Raw genomic sequence first — 13618 nt, forward strand, 5'->3', positions numbered from 1 at the left:
TCCCTGCAGAGTGCAAGGTGTCTTGGGAGCTGACATCTAGCTTAGGCTGCTGATATTGTCTTTTTTTTTTTTCAACCATAGAAGCTACAGCATACTGTTAGTTCCTAAAACCTTGGAAACTGTTGGTTTCTGAGAAATTAGCAGATTTAACAGGATGTAAAATCTAGGAACTTTTTCTCTTTATGTAATCGCTTTTGTTACTGCATTTTAATTATTTCAATTAGGTACAGTTTTGAGGTATTTTTGTATTGATAATTTTCAAGTGTGTCCTAACCATAGTTTTAGCGGTCAGCAATAATAGTGCCTACTGAAATTCATCAATTCAACGTGTCTTAAAGGTCTTTGTATTCGGTGCCTGTATATGATTTTCTTTTTCTTGTCCTGGTGCTTAGTGGGTAAATCTTTGGAAATAAACCTTCATGTTTGCAGTCAGTGGAATTAACATTGAGTAGTTGTTCCTGGGGATTTCCGGGTGTTAGGCTGGCATCCTGCCGTGAAGTAGATGTCACGCCTATACAGATGAGGTCATGGAGGCGGGGAGACATTTAAGTAGCTTGCTTTAAAAGTAGCAGAAAAGATCCACACCCAGGAAGGAGGGCTGGTGTTTCTTAGAGAGCAGATTTCCTGCCCTAGACAGATTTCCTGCTCGAAAAAGACTTTGAAAAGCTTGCAAAATACAAATGGCAGGTACTACAAGGGCCCCTCCCTTCTCTTTCTGTCTTGAGAAATGGGACAGAATACCTCCCCCCACCCCCACCCAACACAAACTGTTTAGCCTCTGTCCTTAAAGCCTCCTCAATCATTCTGTTTTGAACCCAGGAAGAAGATGAGGTACCAGACGACGAGACCTTGAACCAGATGATTGCTCGACGGGAAGAGGAGTTTGATCTCTTTATGGTAATGTCACAGGAATCATGGGAAACCCCTGCTTCTCCCCACCCCCACCCCCTTTGGTACCCAGTATGCCTTCAGCCTACATCCTGGGTAGAGCCTGGGTCCTGAAGCCTGTGCATTGCTTTTGGTTCAGAGTCTGCAAGCTGGCTGGATTTAGCCTGCAGACATATTGTGTTTGGCCCACGTAGCAGTTCTTCAAATTTTCCATTTGTTGCCAACATGAGAAGAATCCTGATTTCTAGCTTCCTTTGGAAAGTGAGATGGGGGGGTATTAGGCCCACTGCTCTGTGTGGAAGCAGTTGACCAGAGCCAAGTCGTGGCTTCACCCTCTGCACAGGCTATGTGGTTCATAGTTCACCAGGGACCCACTACTAAGGCCAGGCCAATGTCAGACTGGACAACTGCCCGTCCTAATAGCATTCAGCTTGCAACTGTGGCCTAGCTGGCTTCCTCCTGAATAGGAACAGGTGAACGACAACAGCCCTTCAAATTGCTACAGGGAAAATAGAGAAACAAATAGAACCTTTGACGTGTGTGAATACAAAGATATGACCTTGGCTCAAAGAGCAAAACCTGCTTCATGTTAAAGGGGACCTTGGTGTTTTGCAATTTATTGTGGGTGGCTTTAAGCTTGAAGTTCCGTGATACATATAGCATCTATAAATTTTCTGAAACCCCAATTTGATTTACATGTGAGGTGTGCCACATGCCATGGGGGTTGGGGAGCAAACCAGTCTGTGGGGGAGGCTGCTCAGCAGCTGCAGAATTATGGGTACTGCCTTCTTCAGGTTTTTGCACTCTGCCTTGAATGACCAAACCAGTCCTGGGCATGTTGTGGTTACATAACCGATTGTTGGATGAGTGGTGGTGTTGGCCGTCGCAGGCTTTGCTCAGATGGCGAGACAGATCCAGATGGATGCAGTGTAAGGCTCCCTCCAATACATTCAGTCATTTTTGATCAATGTCTCAGGCACTGGCTGGATTGTGGAGGGAAGGGACATGTGTGCCCTGTAGCCGTGGTATAGGAACTATGAAGAACCCAGTCACAGACACACCAGTTGGAAAGCCCTGAGGGCTTGGTTCATGCTCCCTGTGTGAGCAAAGCACACAGGAGAAGAGAGGTGTATTAAAGGTAGGATCCTTGGTGCCGGGGCTATGAAGTAGAGACGTGAGACCCATTTAACTAAAAATGACGACAAGCCTTTAAAAGAAGCTAGGAATCTACACGGTGACGTGCAGCTCTGCCTTAAGGTTTACAACTAAGTTCGGGACTTTTTAATTAATACTATTCTATAACATTGCAGGCCAAAGAAAACACAGCTCAGTCAAATATGGCCCAATGGGGTTTGTCATCTCTGCCCTTTTAGCTTAGGAGGGTGGGAGGGTGGAGCTCAGGCTGTAGGAATGCCTATGCCATTTTCCTGGCGCGTTTCATTTGCTTGTGTGGCTTTTGTCTATCTCTAGACACAGGTTGTGCCCACACGTAATGAATCGCCATGAAAGATCATTAACTCTTTCTGAGAAAAAATGCAGGCAGCCATAGCAATAACTCTCAGCGCAGGAACTGTTTCTTCCCTACCGAGGTGGAGCCCTTTTTTGAGAGACAGGACAGTAGCATGGTTCTGTGGTCACTCTCCACACTTACAGATTAAATTTTCAAACAGGGAGATTGGGGATACACATCAGACACAAATGTCTGTCTTTGAGGAACTTACTAAGATGTAGGTGACTGGGGAACCACGAGGCAAAAGGCCTTCCTGGCAGTGACTCAACACCACTCTAGCCTCAGATACTCCCAAATTAGATTCGGCTCAGAAGGAGGCATTCCCTGGGAGCCCTGAAAGTGTGTGTGGTGGGGGGAGGTAATAAGGGGGAATAGTGCTTCTTTCTTCTTTGAGGCTAGACTTTTGTAGAAACTGAAAACCTCAGATCCCCCTCCCCCCCAAAAAAGGGGGAGATTCTGTTCAAGGGAATGAGTATGTGACCCCAAACAGGCTAGTAACAGGCCAGACTGGCTAAGGAATGAATGTCTTTGTGTGGGCACCTTAACTTTTTGAGCTCTCATGCCTGTTTCTTAAGTGTTACCATCTATTTGGAGGAGGGGAGCTATAAGGTTTTTGTTTGGCTTAATTTTTAAAACTTCACTCCCTGGATACCTTTGGCTGCTTCTCTGTTCATTAGCACCTCCACCAGGGACAGGAAGGAAATAGAATTTGAATCCATGCCAGCTACTCTGATTAAAGAGTTTAGTGAGGATCAAGAATGGAATGTGAGCTGGTTAAGTCTCTGGATCTCATATATCTAAGAGACTTCATCCATTATTAAGAATCAGTCCTGTGCATCGAATTAATATAGTCTTATTATTTCAATGTAGAGAGGCTGTAAACACTTTCTTTTTTTGTTTTCTTTTTTTTTAATTTAATTTTTTATTTATTACAATTTATTCACTTTGTATCCCAGCTGTAGCCCCCTCCCTCATCCCCTTCCAATCCTGCCCTCCCTCCCTCTTCTCCTCCCATGCCCCTCCCCCAGTTTACTGATAGAGGAGGTCCTCCTCCCCTTCCATCTGACCCTAGCCTATCAGGTCTCATCAGGACTGGCTGCATTGTCTTCCTCTGTGGCCTGGTAAGGAACCCACTTGGAGACTGAGCTTCCATGGGCTACATCTGTGCAGGGGTTCTAGGTTATCTCCATGCATGGTCCTTAGAAAAGACCCCTGGGCCCAGATTTTTTTGGTTCTGTTGCTCTCCTTTTGGAGCTCCTGTCCCCTCCACGTCTTTGTGTTTCCCTCTTCCTTCATAAGATTCCCTGCACTGCTATGAGCCTCAGCATCTGCTTTGATACCCTGCTGAGTAGAGTCTTTCAGAGACCCTCTGTGGTAGGCTCCTGTCCTGTTCCCTGTTTTCTCCCTCTGCTGATGTCTATCCCATTTGCCTTTCTGAATAACAACTGAGCATCTTACCCAGGGTCCTCCTTCTTGCTTAGCTTCTTTAGGTGTACAGATTTTAGTATATTTATCCCAGGTAATTCAATTAAAAAATGGGGTATAGAGCTAAACAAAGAATTCTCAACAGAGAAATATCAAATGGCAGAGAAACACTTAAAGAAATGCTCAACATCCTTAGTCATCAGGGAAATGCAAATCAAGACGACCCTGAGATTTCACCTTACACCCATCAGAATGGCTAAAACTCAAGTGACAGCACATGATGGAGAGGATGTGGAGAAAGGGGAACCCTCCTCCATTGCTGGTGGGAATGTAAACTTGTGCAACCACTTTGGAAATCAACCTGGTGCTTTCTCAGACAATTAGGAATAGTGCTACCTCAAGATCCAGCTATATCACTGCTAGGCATATATCCAAAATATGCTCAAGTACACAATAAGGACATTTGCTCAACCATGTTCGTAGCAGCTTTATTCGTCATAGCCAGAAGCTAGAAACAACCCAGATGTCCCTCAGCTGAGGAATGGATACAGAAATTGTGGTGAATTTACACAATGGAATACTACTCAGCAATAAAAAACAAGGAAATCATGAAATCTTCAGGCAAATGGTGGGAACTGGAAAAGATCATCCCAAGTGAAGTAACCCAGAAGCAGAAAGACACACATGGTATATACTCACTTATAAGTGGATATTAGACATATAATATAGGATAAACATACTAAAATAGTTTCTTTAAAATAATAATCTTTCTCTTAAACAGCGGTATGGCTTTCCCCTTCTAAAATCAAGGCATCAAATAATTCACCTTTGTATACTGATAACCTATGAGTTTTACCTAAAATTTTATTTGATAGCAACATACTTAACATAAATATCTTTGGCCAGTATATAAACAGTAGGCTTTTAGAGGCCGTGTTTGCTTCAAAGGCTAAAATTGCAAATGTTAAGATTTATGTAAGGCAAATGTATCTAGGTAGTAATTAAATAAAAAAGTAGTCCTTTTATCCAACACTGGCTTAAAATGTTATATAGAGGTATTATGGGATAGAATCTCTTCAGAGAGATTCAATCATTAGGACTTTCACCTTACTTATCACATTTAATCAAATCTACCTTTCTTTAAAAAAAAAATCACATACATGGCTTATTTTCATTAAAATTAAAAAAAAAGACTTATTCCAGTTGTCCTATTATTCTTTAGTTGTAAAATGATGAACTGTAGCCATTTTACAAGCTTTGGTCTAGGAATCAGGAATTGTCTAGCTAGAGCTTGAAGTGGTAACAATTTGTCACAGACTAGGTCATGGGGAGATTGTGTTCTTACTAGCCACCAGATAGCTCTGGAGATTGCCCGGTACAACCTCTGTCAAGGCCCTGCCTTAAAGAAAACACCCTCTTGTTCCTTGCCAAGCTTCCATGGGTAGATCCTGTTTCTGAGTCTAGCATGGGACGGCTGGATTAAGCCAAGCACCACAAGCTAAGTTTAGCCCATGAGAGAGCAGGACAGCCGCATTTATCTGCCAACGGGATGCCGCATGCCTCAAGCTTACCCTGTCCTGCAGACAGAATGATTTCCAGAAATGTTTGAAGCACAGTCTAAGGAGCATTGGTCTTTAATTTTTAAGTCACATTTGGGTTCAAGTAGCAAATATTTCTTTCACATCTTAGCAGTTTTAGCTTTTAAGGAAAAAAAATCATTTTATTGAATCTGGGCTTTGATATGGTAGAACCAGAGGAAGAGGGAAAAGTAAATGACTAATGATTAATGGCTTATTTCATTGTGGGGATGGTCTGTGTATAAAACTAGTAGACAAGCTTTGGCTTATTCTTTTACACCTCATCAGATTGCTTGGCCAAACGTAAAGCCATGTGTGGACGCACCATTTATTTAGAACCAGACAGGATTTCTAGAACAGAAAGGGAGTGGTGGAGACCCAGGCTTTTGAGGACCGCGAAGGGAAGCCATTTCCCAAGTGTCTTGGCCACTTGAGAAGATACTGACTTTGAGTTCTGCTGTATTATAATAATCTCCTAAGAGCCAAACTTTTAAAAAGTGAAGAAGTGATTGCAGTCCTTTCTAGGTAAGAGAAGATGTTGTACTTAGAAGTTGGTGCATTGGTGACAGTTGTCCCCTCTGCCTGTAATTATGGGTGGTCATGAATAGCTCCCCTTAAATGTTTCTCCCTGATCCACCAAAATCGCAGATCCTCTTGATAAAGGTCAATATCCTTAATGGGCTTTCTTTTTGTATGTGCATAAAGTGTTCACTTGTTTTGGGAAAATAATGAATTAAACAGCTGGTGCTCATACTTGAACTTTTTCACCATTTATTTATTTCGCACGTGGCATATGCATGCCACAGCACATGTGTAGAGGTCAGAGGACAACCTTCTGGAATTGATTCTTCCCTTCCCTCCTGTAGGTCCCAGAGACTGAACTCAGGTTATCAGGCTTGGCAGCAAGCATCTTACTGGCCCAGGGCTCACATTTTCAAATGCATTCTTCTTTTTTGAATTTTCTCGGTGTTACTTAAGGGGGAGTTTTGCACATGCATAGGCTAAGAAGAAGAGACTTTAAGGATTTTTTTTTAATGCAAAAGTAAATTCAAATGATGAGTATAAATGAAGAAAGATTCTACACAATGAGATCATTCCTGTAGACGCTGTGCTTTGAGGATGAACTAGAACACGCCGACTAGCATATACAGGGACAGAAAGGGGTACCTTGGGAGTGGGGGGACAACGTCTGGAGAGTCAAGTTCTGCCCCACAGAATCCTCTCCCCTCTGTGACACTGTTATCCCTGTCCCCAGCGCATGGACATGGACAGGCGGAGGGAGGATGCCAGGAACCCAAAGCGCAAACCTCGATTGATGGAGGAAGATGAACTGCCCTCTTGGATTATTAAGGATGATGCCGAGGTGGAGAGGCTCACCTGTGAAGAGGAGGAGGAGAAGATATTTGGGAGGGGTTCTCGCCAGCGCCGCGACGTGGACTACAGTGACGCCCTCACTGAGAAGCAATGGCTCAGGGTAGGTGCGGCCTTTTAAACTTACTGGAGTGTTTTCGGCGACTTGGCTGGAATTCTCTGCTGTGGCAGAGTCGCTGACAGCAGGGCCTGGGCTCCTGAACACTGAAGGCAGTGGCCATTCTGTTTGCAGGCAGTGCATAGGGGAAAAAGTAGAGTGAGGCTTTTTTTTTTTTTTTTTTTTTTTTTTTTTTTTGTTAGAGGAGAATTGGCCGTAAGAAGTGAGGATTATTAGGGCTGTGAGACACATCAATGTTTTATGGTCAATTGTCTGGCCATGCCTCACTTTCTCAAAATGGACAAGGGGGCCTTGGAGATCTTTTTAATTGCTCACTCTTATTTCATGGTCTTTAATCGTGGATTTAATTCTGCATGGCCTGCACAGAGAGTTCAGGGGGAACATTGTTTTCTAGCTGTGTGATTTCATGGCTATAGCACATTTAGATATGGAAGGTCCTTTGTGCTGTTTGGTTTTGATGAAGAAATTGAAACCCAGGAAGTGCATGTGACTATATTGGGCACAGAGCTGGACAAAATACTGAATTAGTGGCTACTGGTGTGTTTGTGTGTGCAATATTGGCTTGGCGCAATGTATCTGTTTTAAACACTGATGATATCTAGGCTAGGGTTAGTGATGGTTGGATGAAAAAAAAAATGTTATTCTAAAGTTTTTGAGGATTTTTTTTTTCCTCTTCAGAAAGTGGTAATTTCTCATTTTGACTGGGGACTAAAATCACACAGTTTCTTTAGGAACCCAGAAATACCAACTTGCTCATAACAGCCATGTATAGGAATGTCATGGCCAGTAGGGTTCTTTCATTCAAAGGTATAGCTGTCCTTTCAAGTCTTTTGAACAGACTTAGTACCTAACAGGCAGAACAGCCTGGCACATGGTTTCCAGACAGGGCCAGCCAGCAAGCGCTGGAAATAGTACTCACAGTTGGGTAAAAACCAAAGTAAACAGAAGCCAGTATTGGGCACCATCCATTTTCTCAACGGGAATATAATTCCCAGGCTTTGTGAGCCAAGGATTTGAAGGCCTGGGTCGTAAGAGGGTAGGTAGGGAGAGGGGGACTCGGAAGGATTTTGAGATTGGATTTCCGAGGCAGATGGTCTTGGTGTACCACTTGAGGGATGATTCTCTCAGGGTGTTGTGTAACGACAAGGATGTGACCTGAATTTTGAGAAGATGGTGTCTGTGGGATTCTGCAAAGGGAATCTAAGAAGACATCACTCGTGTTTATGGTTGAACATTTGAATATAAAATATAAGTGGTGTGTGATTGTTTCCCTGTCATACCCAGTCAAGGATTCCAGTGGTCTCAGAATGCAACTCTATGAATTCCACCTACCCCCCAACCTTTTTCTTGACTGCTAGGTTGTAGTTGTATAATTAAGACTTGTCCTATAACGTAAGAAGGTTTTGTTTAATATTCATTTCTGAGGTTGGGAAAATTGGATTTCCTTTCTCTTTATCTAAGCAATATATTAATCATCTGGAGTATATTACTGGAGATGAAACAAATATAATCTAGACCCACACTTTAAAATCAACTTTTTTGATATGAATAATCTCCTCATGTGATGGGCAAAGTAAACCTGTTTATTGGTCAAGATTGCAGCTGAACTTACCTTGTGGTTTATAATCATCATAGAGAATTACTCTTCAGAGTGGCAGCATCAATCTTGGAAGCCTTCGTGCTAAGATGGCTTACCATCATCTACTCTGTCCCTCACAGTACCCCACACATGTAAAGCAACTAGGTGAGTGATTGTGGCAATGAACTAAAATCTTACAAAGGTGAAAGTTCGTGGCTCCCCAGCCGTGCCTGGAGAGCATTCCTAGTGTGTACAGCAGGCCTCCATATTCTCCACCTCAGGCACATTTCAAAAACAGAAAACCAGTTTGTTTTATAGAACCAACTCCTTTTCGGAAACCGACATTTATGATTTTATCCCTAAGGTGCCCAGCCGTGTGCCAAGTCATCCAAGAGGATTGAAGCTGTTCCCACTCCAGCGTTAGTGGAATGTGCCTTGTTGCCAATCTTTTTGAAAACTGTATTTCATTCTCTGGATGGTCAGCTTGCTGTTAAGACACCTGACCCCCTTGGGGAAAAAAAAATGGAGACTTGGCTGTCCTTCGTTGCTGTTGTTGATCCAGAAGCAATCCTGTTTAATATATGGCCATTAAGCATTTGCTGCAACAAAATGAAACTGAAGGGGCTCCTAGGGGCCTGGGTGTGTAGACATGCTCTGTACTGCTAGCGATTGGCATGTCGATTGTTCACAGCTAGTGCGGCCCTGAGGGAGACTGGCAAGTACTCCAGAATAAGATAGGCTCCAACAGGGCTGAAATCATCCTTTTTCCTGGCAGTATATAAAACCTGTATAAAACCTGCTTGGCCAAGTCCTGGAAGATGCATAGAATCCCAGAGTTGGAAGGCAGCTGAATGGAGGTGCAGCCATCCCATGCTCGGCCCACACTCTGTAGTGCCCATGCCAAGAGGCTGGCTGGCCCGCAAAGGCAGTACACTGTCTTTTTGTCTTCAGAGCCCCTGAAGTTCAAGGTCAGCCTTGATGGTTGGTTCTTCCTCCCTTTGGACAGAATTTTCTTTCCCTATAGTTCCTCCCTGGCCTTGATTCTATGCCCTGGAAAGAACAGAACAATGCTTTTTCTGTCTTCACAACACACCCCCACGGGTAAAATGTTAGAGGACTCAGGTTTAGTCTAGCATGAACATCCAGCCCTCCTCTTTTGAGCTTTTCCTCATCCTTCAAGGCTCAATTCATAGGTTGTCTCGGAAGATAAACACTAATTGCACATCCCAGTGTGCTTTCATGTTTCTTTGTTCGCCCTTCTGTTACAGCGCCATCCCGGTTTCCAGCATTCTCCATCCTTGTCCGATTTCCTGGCTGGTTGGTAAGCTGGAACTGGATCGGTACCTTGTTAGAATGTAGGATTTCCATGTGCAGCTAGGAAGTGCCACCGCTTGCCACAGTGAAACAGACTATACGATACAGTACAGATACAGTTTCTAATCCTTGCTATAGCAGAAGTACTTAACCATCTGTGAACTTATCCAAAACGTAAGTTGGGGTTTGTTTTTTTTTTTTTTTCTTAGGCATGAAAAGCCCATGGTGATGGTTCCTGGGCAAGAGTCCTTGTTCTCCATGATATCTTCAGGTAGCCAGGCTAGTGGAGCATATGGCAGCATGGGCAGCCTCTGCCCACATGTGCTGTAAGAGGGGGAAACAGCATGGTGGTGCTGGGGTGCAGGAGCCCATCTGGTTGCCTTACCTGTTCTACATTCCTCCACTTACATCCAGCTGTGCAGGCCTCCTTCCTGTGGCCACTCCAGCTGCCTAGAGGACAGAGAATCATTTGTGGCTGTGAGCCCAGGAGAGCAAAGTTTTGATGAACACCTAGCACTCTCTCTGCCTCAGCATACCCAGGATAAATGTAAATGGTACTGCTGCTTTCCTGACAAATGCAGTTTCCTCGCAAACAGGTTTTATTCTATAATTGGGATATGCTAAAAATTCCCACAGAATCCTGGAGAGAGTCTGTTTAGCTGGAGGATTTTTTTTAAAGCATTTTTCTTTCTTGATTCATAATGTTTTAAATGAGGAGAATCACAATTTCAAACACAGCTTGATTTTTTAAAATAAAGTAATTTTAAGTTGGTTTAAAATCTGTTTCCATTCAAACTTAAATGCTTTTCGTAGTAGGCAGTTTCTCAGTCTCAGATTAACTTCATCTTTTGGTAGTGGTCAGTTTGATGTCCCATTACCCAGTGAGACATCGTGGAGACATCATATTGTTTTCCCAAGATGGTGTCTGGATGAAGAAGCTGTTGTTTAAGCATGACCTTGGGGGCATGCAGCTTGTTCTTCCCTCCCCATGGGTCTGTTTGAGAGTTGGCACAAGGCTCATGGTCTACTGCTGTCCTTGGAGGTCTTGTGTACACCTGGTTTCTTTTGGTGACCTTGGAGACTTTGATGACTTGCACTTCTGGTGTCTGGCCCTGGCCACCAGCTCCAGCCAGAAGCTCTTCTATGTACTTCTGTTTCATTACGCCTCTGGTTTCCTTAATCTCAAAGCGCTCCTAGCTCTTCTGTGTCTTGGCTGCTTCTTGAACACTGTGTTGGAATATGTGGGATCACTACTGGACCCCCTTCCTCAAGAGTTGCCGAGTTGCCACAGAGGGGTTGTGAAACCTCAAGTGTCTAGGATAGGATGGTTGGAGCTTTTTAACGAAATCAGTATGGAATGTCTGACATTTACAGATTTTTGTAGAAGCTTATGACCATATGAAAGACATGGTGAAAAACTGTTCTAGAGGAAGCTTCTATGAGGCCTGAAGGTCAAGCCTCCTTAGCTTCCTGGTGAAAATAACTCTGAGCATACCTCTCCATCTCCACCACATTGAAGAATGTTGTTGTTTTCTGAAGACTTATTTCATCTATTTATGTGTGTGCCTGTGATGAGTAGATGTGCACGCATGTGTGTGGATGTGTAGCCATGTGTAGAATTTGGAGGCTAGAAAAGGGTGTCAGATCCCTTGGAACTAGAATTAGATAATAAGGGATGCCCATTTTGCTACCCTGGTGCTAGGATATGAACTCGATGCTTCATGATTATGCAACAAGCACTCTTAGACGTTGAGCCATCTCTCCAGCCCTTACCTCAAGTTTTGACCCTGAAGGGACGATATCTCATTCCCAGCAGCAAATTGAGTGCTGCCACAGACCTGACAAGATCAGGGGTACAATTCCAAACAAGATTGCCTGTAACTTCAGATACCGGCCACAATTTGAGAGACCCAAGGGCCCCCATGCCTTTTCCTGATTGGCTTAGAGGTTTCTGTGATCTCTTTGGTTTCATACTTTACTAGAGTGGCTCACGGAACTTAGGAAAATACTCCCGCAGCTCTAGTTTCATGACGATGTATGTGAGTCACGTGAGGAGAGGCAGACTTCCCCCACATCCCCTCTTAGATTCAAGGTGTCTCTATCTCCTACCACACAGGAAGTCCACTGACCTTCAGTGGTCAGGGTATTCATTAGAGCTTCATTAAGTGGACACAATTGATGAAACCACTGGCCAGTTGGCTAAGCTCGGTCTCCAAGCTCTTTGGCCCCTGGGGAGGTTAGTCTGGATGTTATAGTTTGAGTGTTATATATTCCTCCAAAAGCCTGTGTATTAAAGACTTAGTCCCTAGTTGGTGGATCCAGTCCATCGAGAGGTCATTGTACCATAAGGGCTTTTAATTCATCAGTGTATTAATCCATTGATGGGTCCATATAATGACATTATTGGGAGCTGACGGTGCATAAGGCTTGGCTAGTGGAAGATGGTCAACTAAGAGTATGAAGGGTATCTTGTACTCAATGTCTTTCTTTCTCACCTTCTGCTTCCTGGTCTCTATGAGGTAACCGACTATTCTATGCCACACCCTTCTACCAGATCACAGGCCCAAAACAACAGCCAACTGACCATGATCTGAAATTTTTGATATTGAGGGTCAAAATAAGCCTTTCTTCCTTTAAACTGTTTATTTCTGGTATTTGTCTCAGCACTGAGAAGGCAGCAAACATATTGGATAAGGTTCTAACACTTTAGTCACGTTGGGCACAGAAGTGTGCCCAACCCTAACCAAAGGTCATCAGAAGTCACTTCATGAGCATGATAAAGACTTTTTTTTGTCACTTGGGAAATGACAAAGGTGTAGACACTCCATGCTAGGAACCTAGGAGTATACAAACAAGAATTATTTTCCAGAAGGTAGCCCTATCTTCAGGCCTGACCTCTACCTCTCTGTTTGCTTTCCTTCTGTGGAAAAGCTATCGACCTTGCCTTCCTCCCATATAGCAACTTCTTGGTCAGAGTATTCTATGCTTGGTGTCCAGTGTCATTTTCAGTAGCCCCCATCTACCCAGCCATCTCTGGATTGGGGTGGGCCTTTGGAACTGAAGAAATTCTGTGCTGAAACTCTTAAGGGTTTGCTTCTTGATGACCATGAAGTAACCAAGAGACAACGGAGTGGAGAGGAGCTTAGTACTGCTCCAGTGAGGAGACAAGACCACTTGGAGTTAATTAGCAAAGTAGTATCTTCTGAACAAAGAAAGCAATGGCTTTTATTGGTAAAACCTATTCATATGGACAGACATCACCATACGTAGTGCACACTAGGTTTAAGGTCATTTCCATGTTCAAATAAAATATGGGTGGTGAGCACATTCTGGAGCATTCTCAGTTCAGAGCCATCACCACATGTTTAAAAGATAGGCTGATACATGCAAATGGAGGATTTAGTGTTCTAATGAGCATGATTTTCCCCAGGTCATCAGAAATAAATGACTCCATGATTTGGGCTCTCTCCTTTTAAGGTCCTCAAAGAACCTATATTAGCAACGATTTTGGCATTGATAATGGGACAGAATACCAGATAGAAGCAACTTAAGGGATGAGAGTTTTATTTAGGCTCATAGTTCAGGAGGTATAGTTCATCATGCCGGAGAAAATGACAGCTGTAACATCTGGGGCTGATAGCCGGTCACATCACATGGCAAGTGGGCAGCAAAGAGCTCCAGCAGAACAGTGACGGGATGTCCCTAGAAACTGGAGGCTCTGGCAGCCTACTTCAGCCAACCAGTCTTTATGTCTCAAAGTTTCCAAATTTCCCACCAGCTGGGGACCACAGGTTCAAACACAGGTCCCCACACAGGGGGCATTTCACATTCAGGCA

General features: G+C 43.7%; 1 protein-coding gene across 7 annotated transcripts in view; it reads left to right on the top strand.

Moving 5' to 3' along the window:
* The window catches only part of Smarca2 (SWI/SNF related, matrix associated, actin dependent regulator of chromatin, subfamily a, member 2), a 166382-nt gene that overhangs the window by 105272 nt on the left and 47492 nt on the right, over positions 1 to 13618 (top strand). For all 7 annotated transcript variants that reach the window (XM_021627514.2, XM_021627548.2, XM_021627530.2 and 4 more), the window contains exons 26-27: positions 820 to 897; positions 6656 to 6874. In XM_021627514.2, the coding sequence (XP_021483189.1) occupies positions 820 to 897; positions 6656 to 6874 (297 nt within the window). The remainder of the gene's footprint in view (positions 1 to 819; positions 898 to 6655; positions 6875 to 13618) is intronic.

This window comes from Meriones unguiculatus, chromosome 1, assembly GCF_030254825.1.
Source record: "Meriones unguiculatus strain TT.TT164.6M chromosome 1, Bangor_MerUng_6.1, whole genome shotgun sequence".
Taxonomy (NCBI): domain Eukaryota; kingdom Metazoa; phylum Chordata; class Mammalia; order Rodentia; family Muridae; genus Meriones; species Meriones unguiculatus.